Consider the following 16,758-nt stretch of genomic DNA (forward strand, 5'->3'; position numbering starts at 1 on the left):
TAGTTTATGCTATAGTGGTTTTCTGGCCAAGATGTTTTCCAGCTTCCAGTATGTTTCAGTGAGTGGAAAACGATCCTAGGTTATAATTTTATTGCAAGTTTTTGTTAAATGAATCTCTAATTGTGAAATTTGAAGTGGTATCAGCATATGATCTTCATTGTTAATGTTTGTCTCGTGGAAGTAGTGAATTGAGGTATGATACTGCACTATGCTCATAGAGCCAAAACTTTGGGGTTATTTTCATATGTATTATGATCACTTAAAAAGAACCAGACAACTTTACTTGGTTTTTGCTTAAAGGTAGGTGGAGGTGTGTGTGTGTATGTATGTTTATCTTTACATGTATAAATATAATTATCATACGTCAGTTGATGAAACATGCTTATCACAGAAATAAAAAGACATTTCAGAGCTTTGGGATGAAATGTTCTGGCTGTCGTAGCTGTTAATGATTGGAGTTGGTTATGGGTGCTGTTTTTTCTGTTACGTGTAAGATTGCAAGAGTTTTACTAGGGTGAAGGGTTTTTCTTTTTGTAGATAAAACGGAGTTCAGTCACAGATAATGTGACTTGGTTAAGAGAGAAGGGAGAGTGACGAGAAATACCTGAGTCTTAATGGTAGGCAAGTGTTTTCCCTAAGTCAGGTGTGTTAGTAGTATTTTAAGGTAAGATGAAGTACTTTGCAATTAAACAGTACTGTTTCTCAGTTGGGATCCTGAAGAACTTTTGTTATTTTTTTTTTTTTTTTGATGTTGCTCATGTGCTGCTACTCCCAGGGGCAGGTTTACCATGAGTGGTGTCTAAGGCAGTTCACTATTAAGACTGCAGCTGTATTAATTACAGTGGCCATGCTTTGTGGAGACCTTGGTAATGACTTCTGTTGTTGCTGTTCTACCTTTGCAGGGAAGATTGTGGTTCTGACAAAGTTGTTTATTCCTGTTAGCTACTGTACTAGGAGATCTGTTTCATCAGTGACTATGTTCCTCGTGTTTATCCAAAACAGCGAGCCTGCTGTCCTGTTGTGAAATCTTTCCTGTGATTGCATATAAAGTGTGCCAAATGACTGACTTCTATTTCTGTCACAGTAATTACTTCAGAGAAAGAGATGTGCGTTAGACATCACACAGCATTGAACTAAGGTTGATGAGATGCGTCCACAACAGAGTGCTAAAGTCGCCCTAGGCAGGTCTATAAAGAAGGCTTTGTTCTATAGGGAAATTGTGTAGACTGAGTTGGATAATTTAAAGCATTTAGTGATATCCCATAGTTACTGCAAATGATTGAAACAGAATACAAATACAAGGTTCTCCAGGAATGAATTCCTAATGGGACTTCAGCTATTGTTCCACATCCAAAATGCCTACCTGTAGTAGTCTGTGGGGCAGTCACAGGACACGTTGTTTTTTCTTGTGGATAATTTCAATCTATTTATTTAGGAGATGACGAGCAGAGTGATTGGTTTTATGAGGGAGAGTGTGTCCCAGGATTTACTGTCCCCAACCTTCTTCCCAAGTGGGGAGCTGACCACTGTTCTGAAGTGGAACGGATTGACTCAGGCCTGGACAAGCTCTCAGATTCCACATTTCTCTTGCCCTCACGACCAGCTCGAAGAGGTGAGTTCCATAAGGAATAAGGTGTTTTTGATCTTCTGATGTGATGGTAAGAGTAAATTTCACTCATAGGTGCTGCAACGTAAAATGGTATTGATGATCTGTTTTTTGTAATGATCCATTTAAAACCAGCTGCACTAGTGGAGAAGATACCAGAGAACTTATCCTTCAGAGTCCCTCTGTTCTGTTTATGATTCCGTTTTTGTTAAATAAAGATTTTGGTTTGTGAATAAAAAGGCATATCTACTTCTTGCAGATTGAGAAACAGAGGCAGAAATACTGATTTGACCACTAAACCAATTATTTTTCCTGGCTGTTCTACTGGGAAGAATGCTCAATTTTCATGATTTTTTTTTTTTTTTTTCCCAGGATTTCATGCTCGCCTGAACCGCCTTCCAGGAGCTGCTGCCCGCTGTCTTCGGAAGGGTCGAAGGAGGCTTGTTGGCAAGGTAATTCCCCTCTGCAACATAGTACCACTGTATTTCCAGTGCTGATTAGAACTGGAGTACTATTCGAAGTTAGCACATGGGCCCTTTCCTGCAGAAAGGGGACACTGTACATTTTTATTTCATAAATTCTTTCATTTGGTGAAACTGCTTTGATTGCTGGAAGCTGATTGAGAGAATGTAGATTTTAAGACAGATGTAGTGGGTCAAAGAGAGTTTGTTAATGCTAAATTTGATACAAAAGGAAGTCTGGTGATGAATGATAGAAGAAGAGTTAGACAATGTAGGGGAAAATGATGAGGCATGCGACTTTTTTTATGCCAGTAACACCTACAAGGGCAGAAAGCTGAGTGAAGTGAAAGAAGGTGAAATTGTTGGTATATGCAGTGTTATCCAAAGCCACTGACCAGGTCTTTTATTTGTAGGGCAAACAACAAAAAAAATGCTCATCCTGTTCTTAAAAGAATAAATGATACTTGGCAGATACCTGTCTAAAAGAGGCAGGAGTCTGGTCTGAATCTTGAAGTGTGGAGTGCACTTGTCTTCTATAAAAGATGTTAGTGAGGATGGAGGTTGTTGGCTGTGCTAGGTTTTACTGAGATGTGCTCTTGAATATACTGGCTTATATTCGTAGTTGGCTGGCTTTAGAGAGTTTGTTTATCTCTAAGGAGTGTCACATGGGTCTGCTTTCTAGGTGAGTATGATTTCTTCCTCAGAAACTGCTGTCACACTTGAAAGGTCCTTGTTTGCCCGTTCTTCCTTCCACTCACCTTGCTTAGTTATAAGAGGGGTTTAAAATATGAATCATCAGCTGGCAAGAGACTGGCTTTGGGTAGATTCCTCAGGCCACCTGGGTCTATTGGCAGCACCTCTAATGATCCAAATGAGAAAGATAATATTTACTTGTTTAATTCATCTTCATCACCTTAAAGGGATCTTTGTCATTTGCAGCGGAGGTCACTGCTCCCCCTTCCCCCATCTCTCTCTAAATTGTAATCATAAATAATGAGTTTCGTTCAGAGCTCCCCGCCAGCGAGCTGCTAATTATCAAAAGTACGGCTTGTAATTTACACAGTAATAAACCGTAAATTTAAACATTACGACACTTTAAGTTAATAATTTTCCTGCTGTAACAAATAGCCCATCTTTCACCCCCGCTGTTACTACTCCCCCCTGAACTTTGAATGTGTTTTGCCTATGTAACCTGGCAGAAGCTCTGGAGAATCTTACCTGTGCATTCTTTTATCCTCATTTTCAGACATTCTGCAAAGCATGTTTCTTTTCTGGATGCAGTTGCTATGCAGATGTGAACAGTTGCTGTGTCAGGCTATGTGTGTATGCCATTATCAAGCGTGTAACACAAGGCAGCATCACTCAGGAAAAAAAAAAAAAAAAGTGCTTGCAGAGTAAGCCCTTTCTCCTGGGATACACCCTTTCCTTCAGCTGTTAGATGTCCTCATGCTAAATTGCTGTTTTCAGAGAGGGAGAACTTCATATTTCCTCTTTGTTTCTTTCACCTGTACTTGATGGATCCCTTTCCCCTTTGGCTGGAGAGACTGGATTCAGTTTTGTGAGGAACGTTCTTTTTAGTAAGGTATTGTAGTATTCTGTCTCTCAGCCTGCATGTGGCCCAGCTGACTCTAGTGTAAACTGGTTCTGTTTGCCCCATTCTTAACTGTGTCCTTGTGCTGTATGCTTCGTGCTGGTCCAGTCCTTGGTGCACCCCTGTGCAAGCAATTGTAGACACTAAAACAATTAAAAAACAGTAACAACACAAAAATAATAAAACCAAATGGTCTTTTGCCTTCAGTTGAGGTTCTAAAAGGAGAGGATGTTTAGCTGAGACTGAGCTGGTACAGCAGTATCTGTTTTTATTAGCAGCAGTAAAGTATGACTGCTCACTGCATGAGTCTGCAACCTTTTACCTGTCTTTGTGTTTCAGGAGACCTCCATCAGCACTGTGGGCACTGAGAGGCTGGGTCATATTAGTGATCCGCGTCAGAAAGAGTAAGACCCTTAACAGCTGTTGTGTAAGGTTTTGGGAGGGGAGGAAGAACTTCGGGATCCTCTTCCCTTCTGTGACTGAAGGGAGTGAAGAGTTTTGTGGTAAATAAAGAATACAGACAACTGCTGAGTGGGAGACAGTCCTCTACTGACAGTTTCTCTGTTTTCTGCCCCAATATGCGGAAATTGCTCAAATGCCCTTTTGGTTGCAGTCAGTTTTTTCTGACTGCAGAAACGATGCTGATAAGGCAGTAGTGAATTTGCTTTCTCTTTCTTGGGTGTGTTATGTCTCTGTCCCCAAACTGTGTTTTAAAATTAGAGTCAGCAATAGAAATAGATATGGTGCTTATCCCTTGGCATCCCTCTGATGCTGTTCTTGTTGGGCTATAATTAGGTAGAGGTAGCTCCTCTCCACCTGTAATGCAGGAGGTCCAGCCTTCACCAGCTGTCAGTCTCCAGTTTTCTTAACTTGGATTTGGCATTTGTTGTTTTTAATATGTGTCCTAGTGATGTTTAATCTCTCTCTTTTTCCCTCCATATTTGTTCTTCCTCTGCCTTTTTTTCTTCATCCTCAATCCTCTTTTTTCCCCTCAACATTCATTCCTTCCATGGCGTGGCTCCCACCTGCCCGTCCTACTCTGCCTCCTTCCAGTTTTTGGTTGCCATCAATGGGGAAGAGAGATCGCAACCAGGTAAGCTGTCTATGCTCTACTTTTTTTATTTTCTTGGTTTCCTTCTCTCTAGAAAGAACAAAATGCTGGCTTCTGATTTCCCTCACACCGTGGCCTTTGCACATGGGGTAATGTGGAATCATAGAATCTTTAGAGCTGGAAGTGATCTTTAAAGATCATCAAGTCTAACTCCCCTGCAATGAAGAGGGATGTGCACAATTAGATTTGGTTACCCAGGGCCTGGTCCAGCCTCGCCTTGTAAATCTCCAGGGATGGGGCATCAATTGCATCTCTGGGCAACCTGTTCCAGTAGCTCTGTCCCTTCTCGTTTTGGTAAATGTTGTCTTCTGGATTTGAGTGCAACCCATGTCTCTGGCATTATGTTGTCTGAATAGCTCAGAGACTCCTTTTGTTTGTCTTGAGTTTCAGGTTAGTGTTTGCCTTCCTCTCTAATAATTAGTGGGAGGGCGAATGACTCTTGTCAGGAGAAACTTTGGCCTCACAGAATTCCATGATAATTGGAACATTTTTCTCTTTTCACATGCTTTGTTTTGCCTTATTTGGCTCAGGCTCCTTCCTGATAGTCTCATCAACAGAGAAGGGGAAAAAATTAAAAACACAAATTGTTATCTGGCTGTAATTAAATAGCAGATGTAACAGGAAATAGAAAGAAATGAATAGGCTCTCTTTTAACTGACTGAATCTGTGGTGTAGGCACTTCTTTTGAATTCTTTCTTTGTAAATTTTATATACCTTCAGTGGAAGAAGGCTGTTTTATTCATGATGTAAGACCTCATGTTCCTGACAGTGGCCAGCAAAATAGATCTTCTACTTACAGGGTTGTGCTGTAGTGGTGTTCCTAGCCTTCTGTTCTACTGCTAGTTGACTTTTGGTTAGTGAACACTAGGACTGAACATTGTTTTACACTATAGGTGACTATAGATACATATATGGCAAGAAATTATTTTTAAATCTTTGTGCAAAGAGGTAATTTTATGGCCTTTGTGCAACTGTGCATTTCTTGTTAATGACAGCATTTCACATACCACTTTGATATTGTTGAAGATAAGAGAGATAACTCATCTTATAAATGACCAATATAAATTAGTTTTATTTTTCATAACTGAACTTGCTTCAGCTACAGGGAGATACTGATGATTCTCCCCTATGGTGCAGCTGCAGCATTATTTCACTGATGGTAAACTAATAGCCCAATTTAAGGAGGAGCTCACTGAAAACAGAAGCTTTGTAGTGCAATAGTGCCTCTTTTCTGTCAGAAAGTTTGAAGACAAAAGCCTAATACTGAATTATAGGCTTCCATATAACATTTATGATAAGAGTTGCTACAGCTGTGGATTTTCCCTATTTAAAAATGCATCAGTAATCCTAGTAATATAAGAATAAACATTCTGAAAATCGGTCAAGCACTTTGCAAAACAGATGGAAATGAATTTCCTGCTTGTGGTGTGAATTATAAATAAAGGGATGTTGAATGGAACTGCAGTGTGGACACCCTAGGGCAACTACTAGCCTAAGCCATCTATTTGCATATTGAGCTAGGTTTGCTCTCTACACTGATTGAGTAGATTGTTCCATGTCTTTCCCATCCCTTAAAAAAAATGTAGGGCTGCATCTTGTACAATAAACTGTCTTTCACATGCTTGATGCCTTCAGGATTTGTCAGTGTATGCCATACAAAGGATGTAAGATTAGCCTGACCACACATGATTTCAGAAAATTGTTTCAAGCAATTTGCAAGTACAGCTTCTAACTGAGAGGAGCAGCTCACTTGTTGTGGAATGAATTTTGAGCTCACTATGAGCAGACTCTGGTGGACCTGAGCCTTTTAGAGATCTGTTTCAGTGACATGTGTGAATATGGGGGAATATTGAGAAATATTGAGACTGTTGGGAAGTTCTGTGCTTTCCTTAGTTATAGCATTAAAAGTTTTCATTCTATGTTATGAATGTGGACAAGGGGCTTCACTAGAGGAAGATAGGTTTTTCTACTCATGTGCAGCAGTAGAGCTCTTTGAGCATGCTCTCAGTCAACCAGCATTTTCAGTAATGCAAGTTGAAAAAGAAGTGTGCTCGTAGGGCTGTCTGCTGAGAGAAGATGGTTATGAGATTTACACCCTGTGCAAGGCCTGTTGTCTGATCTGAGAGTCAGTTCTCATCTAGCCTCATTCCTTGGTGTGTCAGAGAGCTGTTCTTATACTGTATGAACAGCTGTAGGGAATAGGTCTGAGCAGCTGTATCTGGAGACTGTTTCTTTTAATGGTTTGCTTAAATAAAATGTCTTGAATTTCCAGTTCAATCCATTATCTCCTCTGTACTCTCTGGATGTGCTTGCTGATGCTTCCCACCGAAGATGCTCACCAGCACACTGCACTGCCAGGTAACTCCCTTTCTCTGCTCTGTTGGGTTGTCTTGGTTCCCTTCCATGTGTATCTTCATTAGTACTTCAGTAGTCTGAACAGTTGTCACAGGCATGGAAGTTAATGCACTTTTCCCTAAGGGACCTGTGTTGAAACTCAGCATAGAACATACCAGTGCAGATGATCTGGCAGACTCAGTACTGTAGGCACTTAGAGTGTATTGAAAGCGTCTAGACAGAACATGCTGTGTTTTTAGAAACAAATGTAATCTGTTCTTCCTTGTGCATTCAGTTGCTGCAACTCCGTTGCTTTGGTATGAATGGGTATAGTATTGTTGTCCAGTATTAAAATCAGAACAAGATTAGGTGACTCCTAATGGCTTGGTATTTTTCTGTGATCCTGTAGCATTTGCCCAAATGTTGAGGTATATTTCAGTTTGCGTGGTTGGGGTTAACTTGCTGTTCAAGCACCTTCTGCTGAATAATCCTAAATTAAATCCAAGAGTTGTCCTTGGCGGTGACTTCTGTTCTTGTGCTGCAGGTGATGATCTAAAGGTAAGGTGCCCTTGAGCTCTTTCACTGTACAAGGAAGCAAGGTCCTGCTTGGGACACAGTTCTGCTTACGTGCTTGCACGAAGTACCAAATCTGAAAGAACCGTCTGGACTTTCAGCTTCATGGTTTTTTTTCCCCTTGTTAATTAGCAAATAGAGCATGAAAAATGTACTGAGGTTGTGTGTGTCTGAGCAAAAGCTTGGCACCTATCCAGCAAAACCTCTCCTCCCTCTGGCTTCTGCAGGGAATTTTGTGATACCGCACCATGACCTCATGCTGCTGTAGGCAGCATGGTAAAGCTAAAAAGGTTTGGGGGGGAGAGAAATCAGCTCTTAAACATTCATATGGATGGGAACAAAAATAATTTGGAAGGTTGTGCATAAGCAAATCGGTGCTTTTGCACCAGTCTGGGGATATTTTATACCAGTGAATCAAGAAGATTGGTTAGTCTCTTCATTTGCAGTAAAGATAACCTTTCTTGTGCCTCGAGTGTTTCACTTTGCTCTACAGAAGTTACAGGGGATACCAGCTGTTTCCTGTTTGTTCTTCAGAAAGGGGATCTCAACAGCTCCCACTCAAATTTGAACAGGGCAAGCTGTCTACCTTTATAGTGATCAGTGAAAGCCTTTTCCAAAGCCATTGTTTGTGACAGGATGTTTCTGAAGTGGTGTGATCATATTTGTTTGTATTTACTGTGTGTATAGTCTAGCTATCCTGTTGCTATAAGCTTGGCTCCTTCCTATAGAGAATAAGTGGCTGGTGTCCTGACACACATAATCCTAATGATTTGTTTCTGAATGTTGATAGGGAAGTAGTTTGTCCCCATTCCAGTGGTGAGTGTATTTTTAAGTGTCTGTTGTTTGAAAAAGTAGCTTCTTATTATAGTGTGAGATATTATTAATGTGTGAAAGAATTTGGGGATGAGGGAGTGCAAAACTATGGTAAGAATTAAAAAGTGCTATGGTCTCATGTATGAGTGAACTTTACAGTGCAAGGTGTTTACATAGAGATGCTGCCAGGGGCACAGAGGAAAACTGATTCCTTCACAGGAACATTCTCTTAACAGGAGCTGTTCTTCAGGTGTTTCCCAATTACTTTTTCCTCTCTTTTCATTGATGGAGTCAGTTCCTATGGCTTGTTCTTTAGCAAGTTCTATCAGCTTGCATCTGATCCTGGAGAAACTCTACTCAGAAATGTGTCAAAATAGGGTGGGGAAGGCCAATGTCCTGAGAGCAATGTGAAATGTGTTAGAGAAGAACCAGTTTTGATGTTATGGATATCCAGTTTGTTTAATCTCATGCCCTCTGTGCAGTGGAAAATTACCTTTCCGTTGAGTTCCTTCTATCACAAATCACAAAATTGTTCTGGTTGGAAAAGACCTTGAAGATGACCTTGTCCGACTGCCAGCCACTCTCCACCATGCCCACTAACCAGTGGAAGTGTACCAGCTGGAGTCTGTTCTATGCCATGGCAATGTTTTCTTTGCCTCTGTGGTAGATTTTGGTGCACTTCATCTCTAAGTGCAGCACATGATTAGTCATGCAGTGCTTCATTTAGGCAGAGCCGTTAGCCAAAGTCCTGAACACAGATAGAGATATTCAAGACTTTTCCATTGTCAAGGAGGTTCTATGTGGAATGTTCTATAGGAAGTCTTGTTTGAATGGCTGAGTGAATTGTACACTTCCAAGATTACCTTTCTTGCTTTATATCAGTGATGAGAAGAGATTCATTCAAAGTGTGTGCATAGCACTGGGAATTTCACACCCATCATTAGAAGCAGTTTTGTGTGTGTGGTGACTGTTATCATTAGTGGTATAATTTTATTTTGTGAAGCAAGGAGAGTTTCCTGCTTTCTTGCAGCCCTCCCAAGGGACAAGTGGTGTATTAATTTGCTGTATTGCCTCCTGGCTGTTCCCAGGCTGTTTTTCCTCTTCATCATGGAATTTTTAATGGCTCTGCTGCCTCTCGGGAGGCATGCAAGTAAGAGTACCTCAGGGATCTCTTCCTTTTTTCACATGCCTATAATTACTCTCCTTTAAGAGCACAAAGCGTTTGCTAATCATGTCTTGTCTGTTAAGGTTTCTGCTTGACGATGCTGGCTGTTAAAAGCAAGCAAGACGAGACTTGCATGGACAGCCCAAGTGATCCTTCCCTTCGTTCCTTTCTACCCATTTACATCTCTGGGAGAAAGAGTGGTCTGAAAAGAATTGTTATCTCGAACTCCACTTGAAGAGGATTTTCATAGAATCATAGAATTACCAAGGTTGAAAAAGACCTCTGAGATCATCCAGTCCAACTGTCCACCAATTACCAATATTTCCCACTAAACCGTGTCCCTCAGTACAACATCTAAACATTTATTGAACCCCTCTAAGCTTGGTGACTGCACCACATCCCTGGGCAGCCCAGTCCAGCACCTGACCACTCTCTCAAAGAAGTAGTATTTCCTAAAGTCCAACCTGAATCTCCCCTATCGCAACTTGAGGCCATTCCCTCTAGTCCTATCACTAGTCACGTGGGAGAAGAGGCCAACTGCCACCTCACCACAACCTCCTTTCAGGTAGTTGTAGAGAGCGACAAGGTTACCTCTGAGCCTCCCCTTCTCCAGACTAAATAATCCCAGCTCCTCATAAGGCCTGTGCTCCAGGCCCCTCACCAGCTTCATTGCCCTTTTCTGGACATGCCCAGTACCTCACTGTCTTTCTTGTAGCAAGGGGCCCAAAACTGAACGCAGTATACAAGGTGTGGCCTCACCAGGGCTGAGTACAGAGGGATTATCACTTCTCTGCTCCTGCTGGCATCACTGTTTCTGATACAATTTTGTACAGGCTTAAGCAGAATATTTTAGTAGACTTTGGCTATGCAATGGATCTGTCAGTGGAAAAATATGATAGGTTATTGTTTTGTGGGGTGTAATTCTGTTGAGGCAGAGTGAGTTTCAGAAGAGTCTAGAACCAATGTTCCCTTTAATTTGAGTTGTAAAACAGGTAGAAGAGGGGAAGGTAGGCAATAAATTGTCCCTAATATCATTTATTGTTTGCTTAGCCTTGAAAATAGGGTTATGGGTGAAAATTTAATTTTATGTTCTGACCAGATGTCTTAAGAAAAGTGGAAGTCGGTGCCCGGTGAGATGGCAAGTAGATGATGCAGGCGGAAATTTGAAGAACATCTGTAGTTCCAGCTCTAGAAATATGCGTGTTTATGCAAATCTCATTCTGTTGTATCTGTACAGAGATCCTGGCATTTCTGCCTCTTATCCAAGCATATGGAAGTATAGAGATTGCCTGCATTGTCAGGCCTTTCCTGAGGTAGCTGAAGGATTGAATGAATTTTCACAATTTCATGCTGTCCCACTTGACCAGGACAGTATCCAGATTATTCCATGCAACCTATCCACACATCTTCATCTTCCTGAGATGTCCATTATGCATCAGCTGCTTTTAGGTATCATTCTTCCCTTTCTTTTTTTCCTTCATTTAGCCAGAACACTTTCATGTCTTCCTTTGCTACTAAAGCCTAGCTAATATTCCAGTTGGGGATGTAAGTGAATTCTTCTGACAAGTGTGCAACAAACAGAAGCTATTATCTAGCATCAGTTGTCTAAGGCCTAATGCTTCCATTTTGGTGAATCCTAATTCTCCAGAGTGAAAAATAAGTTCCCCTTCGCCTCAGAATCTTGTTTAGTTATTAATGCTTTCTTCTGCTATGAAGTATATTGCTTTTACCAGATCTGTGTACTCAGGTCAGGCAAATATTAAGTACCTCTCTTACTGGCACACACGTATTGTATAGGTCTGTATGAAAAGAGAGAATACAATACGTGGGATCACATAATCTCTACTTAGAATGCTTACTTGAGTAATGATTGAAAAAATGTATTCCTTTCTGTTCACTGTATGCAAACTTTAGTGAACGAAACTGCTACATGATTAGAATGCATACTTGGGGAACAGAGCATTGCTGCATGAAGACCTATTAGATTCAAATGATTGAAGAAGTGAACTAACTTGTAGTGACTTTGGAATCTGGAAATCTGCTCTCGAAGTTGTGCCATGAGGTTCTGCAGAGCAGAGGAGACTCTTATGCACAAGAGCTGTATTGATTTACAAAAGTTAAGCGCAGATCAAACTTCGGTGCCCATCTGAGTCTCTAGTTTCAAAGAGGAAGGAAATTCTGCTCCTACTCTTAATTTTGTGAAGCCACCTGGGTGGCAAAAGAAGGCAATGACAGTACCTTCTACTGAGATACATGTACTATAGAGCAATAGAAGATAATGAAGAAGGAAAACTAGCTCACTTCTTCTGGTGACCAGCAGTGGCTCAAGAGGAGTGCAACCTCTATCTGCTAACCCTTAAGTGAGGGTGAAGAGGGATGGATCCAGGCTCCAACCCTTCTGGTCTTTCAGGTGCATTGCTTGTACCTGAGCTCCCTGGGTTAGCCACACCTTCTCACCTGATACTCAACCATTGATTCATGCCATGGCCTGGCAATTCTTCTGTGCCACCATAAACCTCAGGTAATGCTTCCAGATTCAGAGGAAGAATGTTTCATTTGGCCTATGTTTGCTGGGAATATAGCATCTCAGCAGCAGCACTTGGATTGTGTGGCACTGTTTTAGCAGTAGTATCCTTGTTAGATGCTGTCTCTGCTGAATGTTTATTTTAGTATGAGGATAATAGCACCCCTTGTTTGTATGACAGTAGATTAATGGCTATCTAATTTTCTCTATATAATCCACTTGTTCTGCTTCTTCCAGAAGTTGTCAGCAGAGAAACTGAATAATACGAGATTACAGTAAGAGATGTACACCCCCAAGTGTGTGATACACCACCTGTTTCCAAGAAGGACACAAACTGTTGCACTTAGTTTTGCAGGCTGTTTTCAGAGACTTCTGTTTTGAGATTGAGGTGTATTTTACTCTGAGTTTTAAGAGGACATCATTTTACAGACTGAGAAGGTTTGAAGGACCTAATTCTGTTCAGTTAGATTCATTGTGAACTGGCGACTGCTTGTGCTCTGTACTGTTTTCCGTGGATTGTATTGCTTGGCAATCCTAAACCCTAGAATTTTCTGGGTTTTGTATCTATGGCAGTGGCAAGCTTGTATGATCCTGACAGTCCAGCGTGCGGTTACTTTGATCTGTAGGAGTGAGGTAGGAGTCCAGTATATACAGTTACACTTCATTTAAACAAACAAACAGTTATATAATAACTATCTGGAAGCAAGGAAACATTCAAAATCCTTCTGACACATTAAAGACAACAATGAATCCCAGCTTTGTGCATAGCAAAGCCTGATTTTTCTCCAGTGTGAGCTGCATGTAGAATCACCGTGTACTTTGAGTACTACGTTAAGAACAAAAGATAAATCCGTATTTCCTGGATAATTTCTTAGCTTGTGATTAAAATATACATATAGATATGTTCAGAAAGAAACTATAGATTTTTTTCATATAAAACCGTTTGTTTCTACACATTTGTAACTCCTCATTTGCTAACTCCTGTCAATAAGAAGCTGTGGTGTTATTGTATATCTTGGATATATTGCAGCTACCAGGGAAGCTGCATTTTGGAGCCTGCTTTGTCTCTCCAGGTGTGTTCTGTTTTTTCTCTTCCTGGGGCAGAATTTCAGTTCTCTCTAGACTGAGGTTGATTTCCATGTTAGTGTCTGGTTGACTAGCAGATTTAATGGTGATTTAGCACTGCAATTTTTTTTCTTATGATCCACCAGCCACTGTCCAGTAGTTTTCTTGTTACTGTTCGTGCAGTGTTCAACAAAATATAGAAGCCTAGCAGAAGAAATAGAAAGTCAGTAAGATTAGATTAAGTACCATTGTGTTTTCTCAGTTTAGGCTCAAATCTGTCACACAATGCTCGGTACCTCTGACTTCTTCACAAGGAGGCTTGTGACAATGCTACAATGTGCATTTTCTGTTATCCTTTCCTCTTGGCCCTGTTCAGTTCTACCTCTGAGTTATTTTTAACCTATTCAGAGGAGTTGTTAAAATCGACATTTTCTGAAAAACTAATTCATGGTTGCATGATGACACAGATTTTTCACAGTTTATAGTTAACATCTGTCTGCTGTGACATGGTGTGCTGTGCATATCCATTACCTTACTTTGCCGGCAGTGCTGTTCCTATGAGTTTGCTGATAAACTGGTGTGGTTTAACCTGACAGGCAGCTCAGCACCACACAGCTATTCTTTCACTTCCCCCTGACAGTGAGATGGGGGAGAGTATTGGAAAAAAGGTGGAACTTGTGGGTTGAGATAAAGACAGTTTAATAGGACAGAAAATGAAGGGAAAGTAATAATGATGACGATAGAAGAATATATAAATTGCTAGTGAAGTTGCCCACTTCTGGCCAATGCCCAGCCAGACTCCAAGCAGAGTAAATTCCTCCAGCCAGTTTTATTGTTCAGCATGACACCATATGGTATGGCACATCCCTTTGGCCAGTGTGGGTCAGCTGTCCTGGCTGTGTCCCCTCCCAGCTCCTTGTGTGCCCCTGGCCCATCACTGTCAGGGCAACACGAGAAGCTGAAAACTTCTAGGACTAAACCAAAACATTCGTGTGTTAACAACATCATTCTCATCCTAAATTCAGAACACAGAACCATACCAGCTACTAGCGAGAAGGTAATATCTATCCCAGCTGAAACTAGGACAACTGGGATTTGCCAATTTCTTCTCTTACCAATATAACACCAGTAGGGTGGTATCTACCAGAAAATGTTCAATTCATGAACTGTAACATGGATACCCTTCCTGCCTGTGTTTTAATGAGGTACATCATTCCTGTGTGCATTCTTACATTTCTCCCTCTCCCAAGGTGTCTACCACCTGGAGATTCTCTGTATGCAGATTTACGGTGCCTGTAAAGTGCACCAACCACTTGAAACTGACACTTTTACCACCAGGGCAGTCAGAGCCAGTGAGTAATCAATAGGTTCCTGATTTACTAACTAGACTGTGGGTGATCAATAAGGGATAAACCTGAATGAAATACGTGTGATGGTGACTATTTATAACCTCCAAGCCTTTGTATGTTAGAGGCAGGGCTGCCGGTTTCAGTGTCCTTGCTACTAGTCTCCAGCTGGAGTACAATGTGCCTTTATTTTCAGTATGAGAAAGAATTATGAGATTCTCTCCCTTTTTCTTTTTTCTTATTCTTTTTTGTAATTGTGAGGTAAGGGTAGGTGTGGTTTGAGCATGGATCTGAGAATCAGGAGCTCTTATTCTAAATCTAGCTTTAACGTTTATGAAGTGGGAAAAATTGCATGAAGTCCCCTGGAGACGATTGTGCATACTTCCTCTGTAGTATGTAGTGGGTCTTCAGAAGAGATCAGCTGGCTAATAATTGGGGTAAGCTCATAAAATTAAAAGTTAACGTTTCTATTATTATGTAATAATGATTTGGATTATCATATATAACTACATAGTCATCTAGTCAGTAGTATTATTTTGTAATATTGATGCTGAACGAAAGACCTGAAGTTCCACTTGAGTTAATCTATCTTTTCCTTATTTATGTGTGCTTAAATATTTGAGAATACATTGTAAAAGAGTGCTAAAATACTGTATGGCCACCGTTGCAATTATATACAAAAGCAATTTTTAGCCTTCATGGGTTAACTTACAAGTTAGTCATTTATGTGTAGAAGGGTGGGATTTGCATGTGCAGTCTCCAGGTGTGCTGGTATTTTTAAAAGCCTTTAGTTCATGTTGCAAGGAGTCTTCTGCCTCATTATATTGATAAGAGCTCCTAGAAATTATGGATTTGAAAAGTTGGCCCTCAGTGAAACTTAATACAAGTAAAAAAATAAAAAATTTAAAAAAATTTAAGCTGTGCCTTAATGTCAAACTAAGATGACAAATCGTGTAGAACTTGGGAATTTTAGTTGAGAATACAGAATGCTAGCTATTTTGTTGTTTTTTTTCTTATTGTGTGACTGCATACTTGCTGAAGGTAAGTGTGTAGACCCAGCAGCATTCAAACAATTTGTAATTTTGACTTGTATGTGGATTTTTTTGTGTGCTCCCTGCACTGTTCTGTACAGTGCTCTACAGCAGCAAATTTCATAGTTGCATAAATTCAGCTTCCTAAATTGTATTGTATTATATTACAAATATACCTTTTTTTAAAAGAAGAATTTGGCATGGAAATACGAAGCAATGATCTTTTCCTCTTGTTATCTTGTAGAAAAACTTGTGAAAGTTTTCAGCACTTGGATAAACATTCTGAAAAAAAGAAATAAAAATAGCAAGTTTTAAAGATACATGGTTTCAATCTTAACACATTGTAAGCACACCTCATGCTCCTCAGTGGTTTTTATTTACACTGTCGTTCTGCATTTTTCTGATGCAGAGAGAAACCAACTTGCCAAAAAAAATTGTTATCACAGACAAATAAAGGGTTTGAACCCAACGTTACTGCTAAATTAAGCATTTGTATTCATTATGGATGGTAGATGAGAAGATGCTCTGGAGTGATTTTTTTTTTTTTTTTTTTTTTTTTTTTCCCCTGCTCCAGACTGTCTTTTCTGAATGAATCTTCATTTCTTCCTGTGTGTAGAACTTGGAGGAGTGCTCTGTCTGAGCTGCTCCTAATAAGGCAGGTTTCTTCTTAACTGACAAAGGGTTTAACTGGAATGGTCATTGGTAGGCTTCGGGCTTAACAGCTGGTATGGCTGGGACAGTTTATGCCTCTCCACTCTCTTTCGGATGTCAGAAAGTCTATAATATTGCAAGCCAGATTCAGCTGTTTTCATTGTAGTATCTATAAGGAAATTTTAATTTGCACAAAAGTTTTGAGTTTCTAACTAAATTTATGAACTTACTTTTGTAGTCATTTGGACTATAGATACATCCCAAGATGTACTCTACAGCTCTAAATATGTGTATGTAGTAAAATAATTTCTGAATAAGTGAGCAAATGTAATTTCTTCCAGGCAATTTTGCAGCCTTTTTTTAAACTTGTGCAGAAATAATGATAGGGTGTGTCACATCACTGCTTGATCACGTCTTTACTTATGCAAAAGAATTATTTAAAAGTTATTACTATACCATATCCTTTAAATGCTAGGAAATAATTATT

At 40.2% G+C, this 16,758-nt stretch overlaps 1 protein-coding gene across 8 annotated transcripts in view; it reads left to right on the forward strand.

Moving 5' to 3' along the window:
- GPATCH2L (G-patch domain containing 2 like) overlaps positions 1 to 16,758 on the forward strand; it is a 78,988-nt gene that overhangs the window by 46,926 nt on the left and 15,304 nt on the right. For 6 of the 8 annotated variants that reach the window (XM_085225347.1, XM_010711747.4, XM_085225346.1 and 3 more), the window contains 5 exons: positions 1,436 to 1,612; positions 1,979 to 2,058; positions 3,998 to 4,062; positions 4,712 to 4,751; positions 7,042 to 7,127. In XM_085225347.1, the coding sequence (XP_085081473.1) occupies positions 1,436 to 1,612; positions 1,979 to 2,058; positions 3,998 to 4,062; positions 4,712 to 4,751; positions 7,042 to 7,127 (448 nt within the window). The remainder of the gene's footprint in view (positions 1 to 1,435; positions 1,613 to 1,978; positions 2,059 to 3,997; positions 4,063 to 4,711; positions 4,752 to 7,041; positions 7,128 to 16,758) is intronic. The other 2 variants (XM_085225350.1, XM_085225351.1) reach the window with 1 other exon arrangement.

Source organism: Meleagris gallopavo, chromosome 5 (genome assembly GCF_905368555.1).
Source record: "Meleagris gallopavo chromosome 5, MGAL_WU_HG_1.1, whole genome shotgun sequence".
In the NCBI taxonomy this organism is placed as follows: Eukaryota; Metazoa; Chordata; class Aves; order Galliformes; family Phasianidae; genus Meleagris; species Meleagris gallopavo.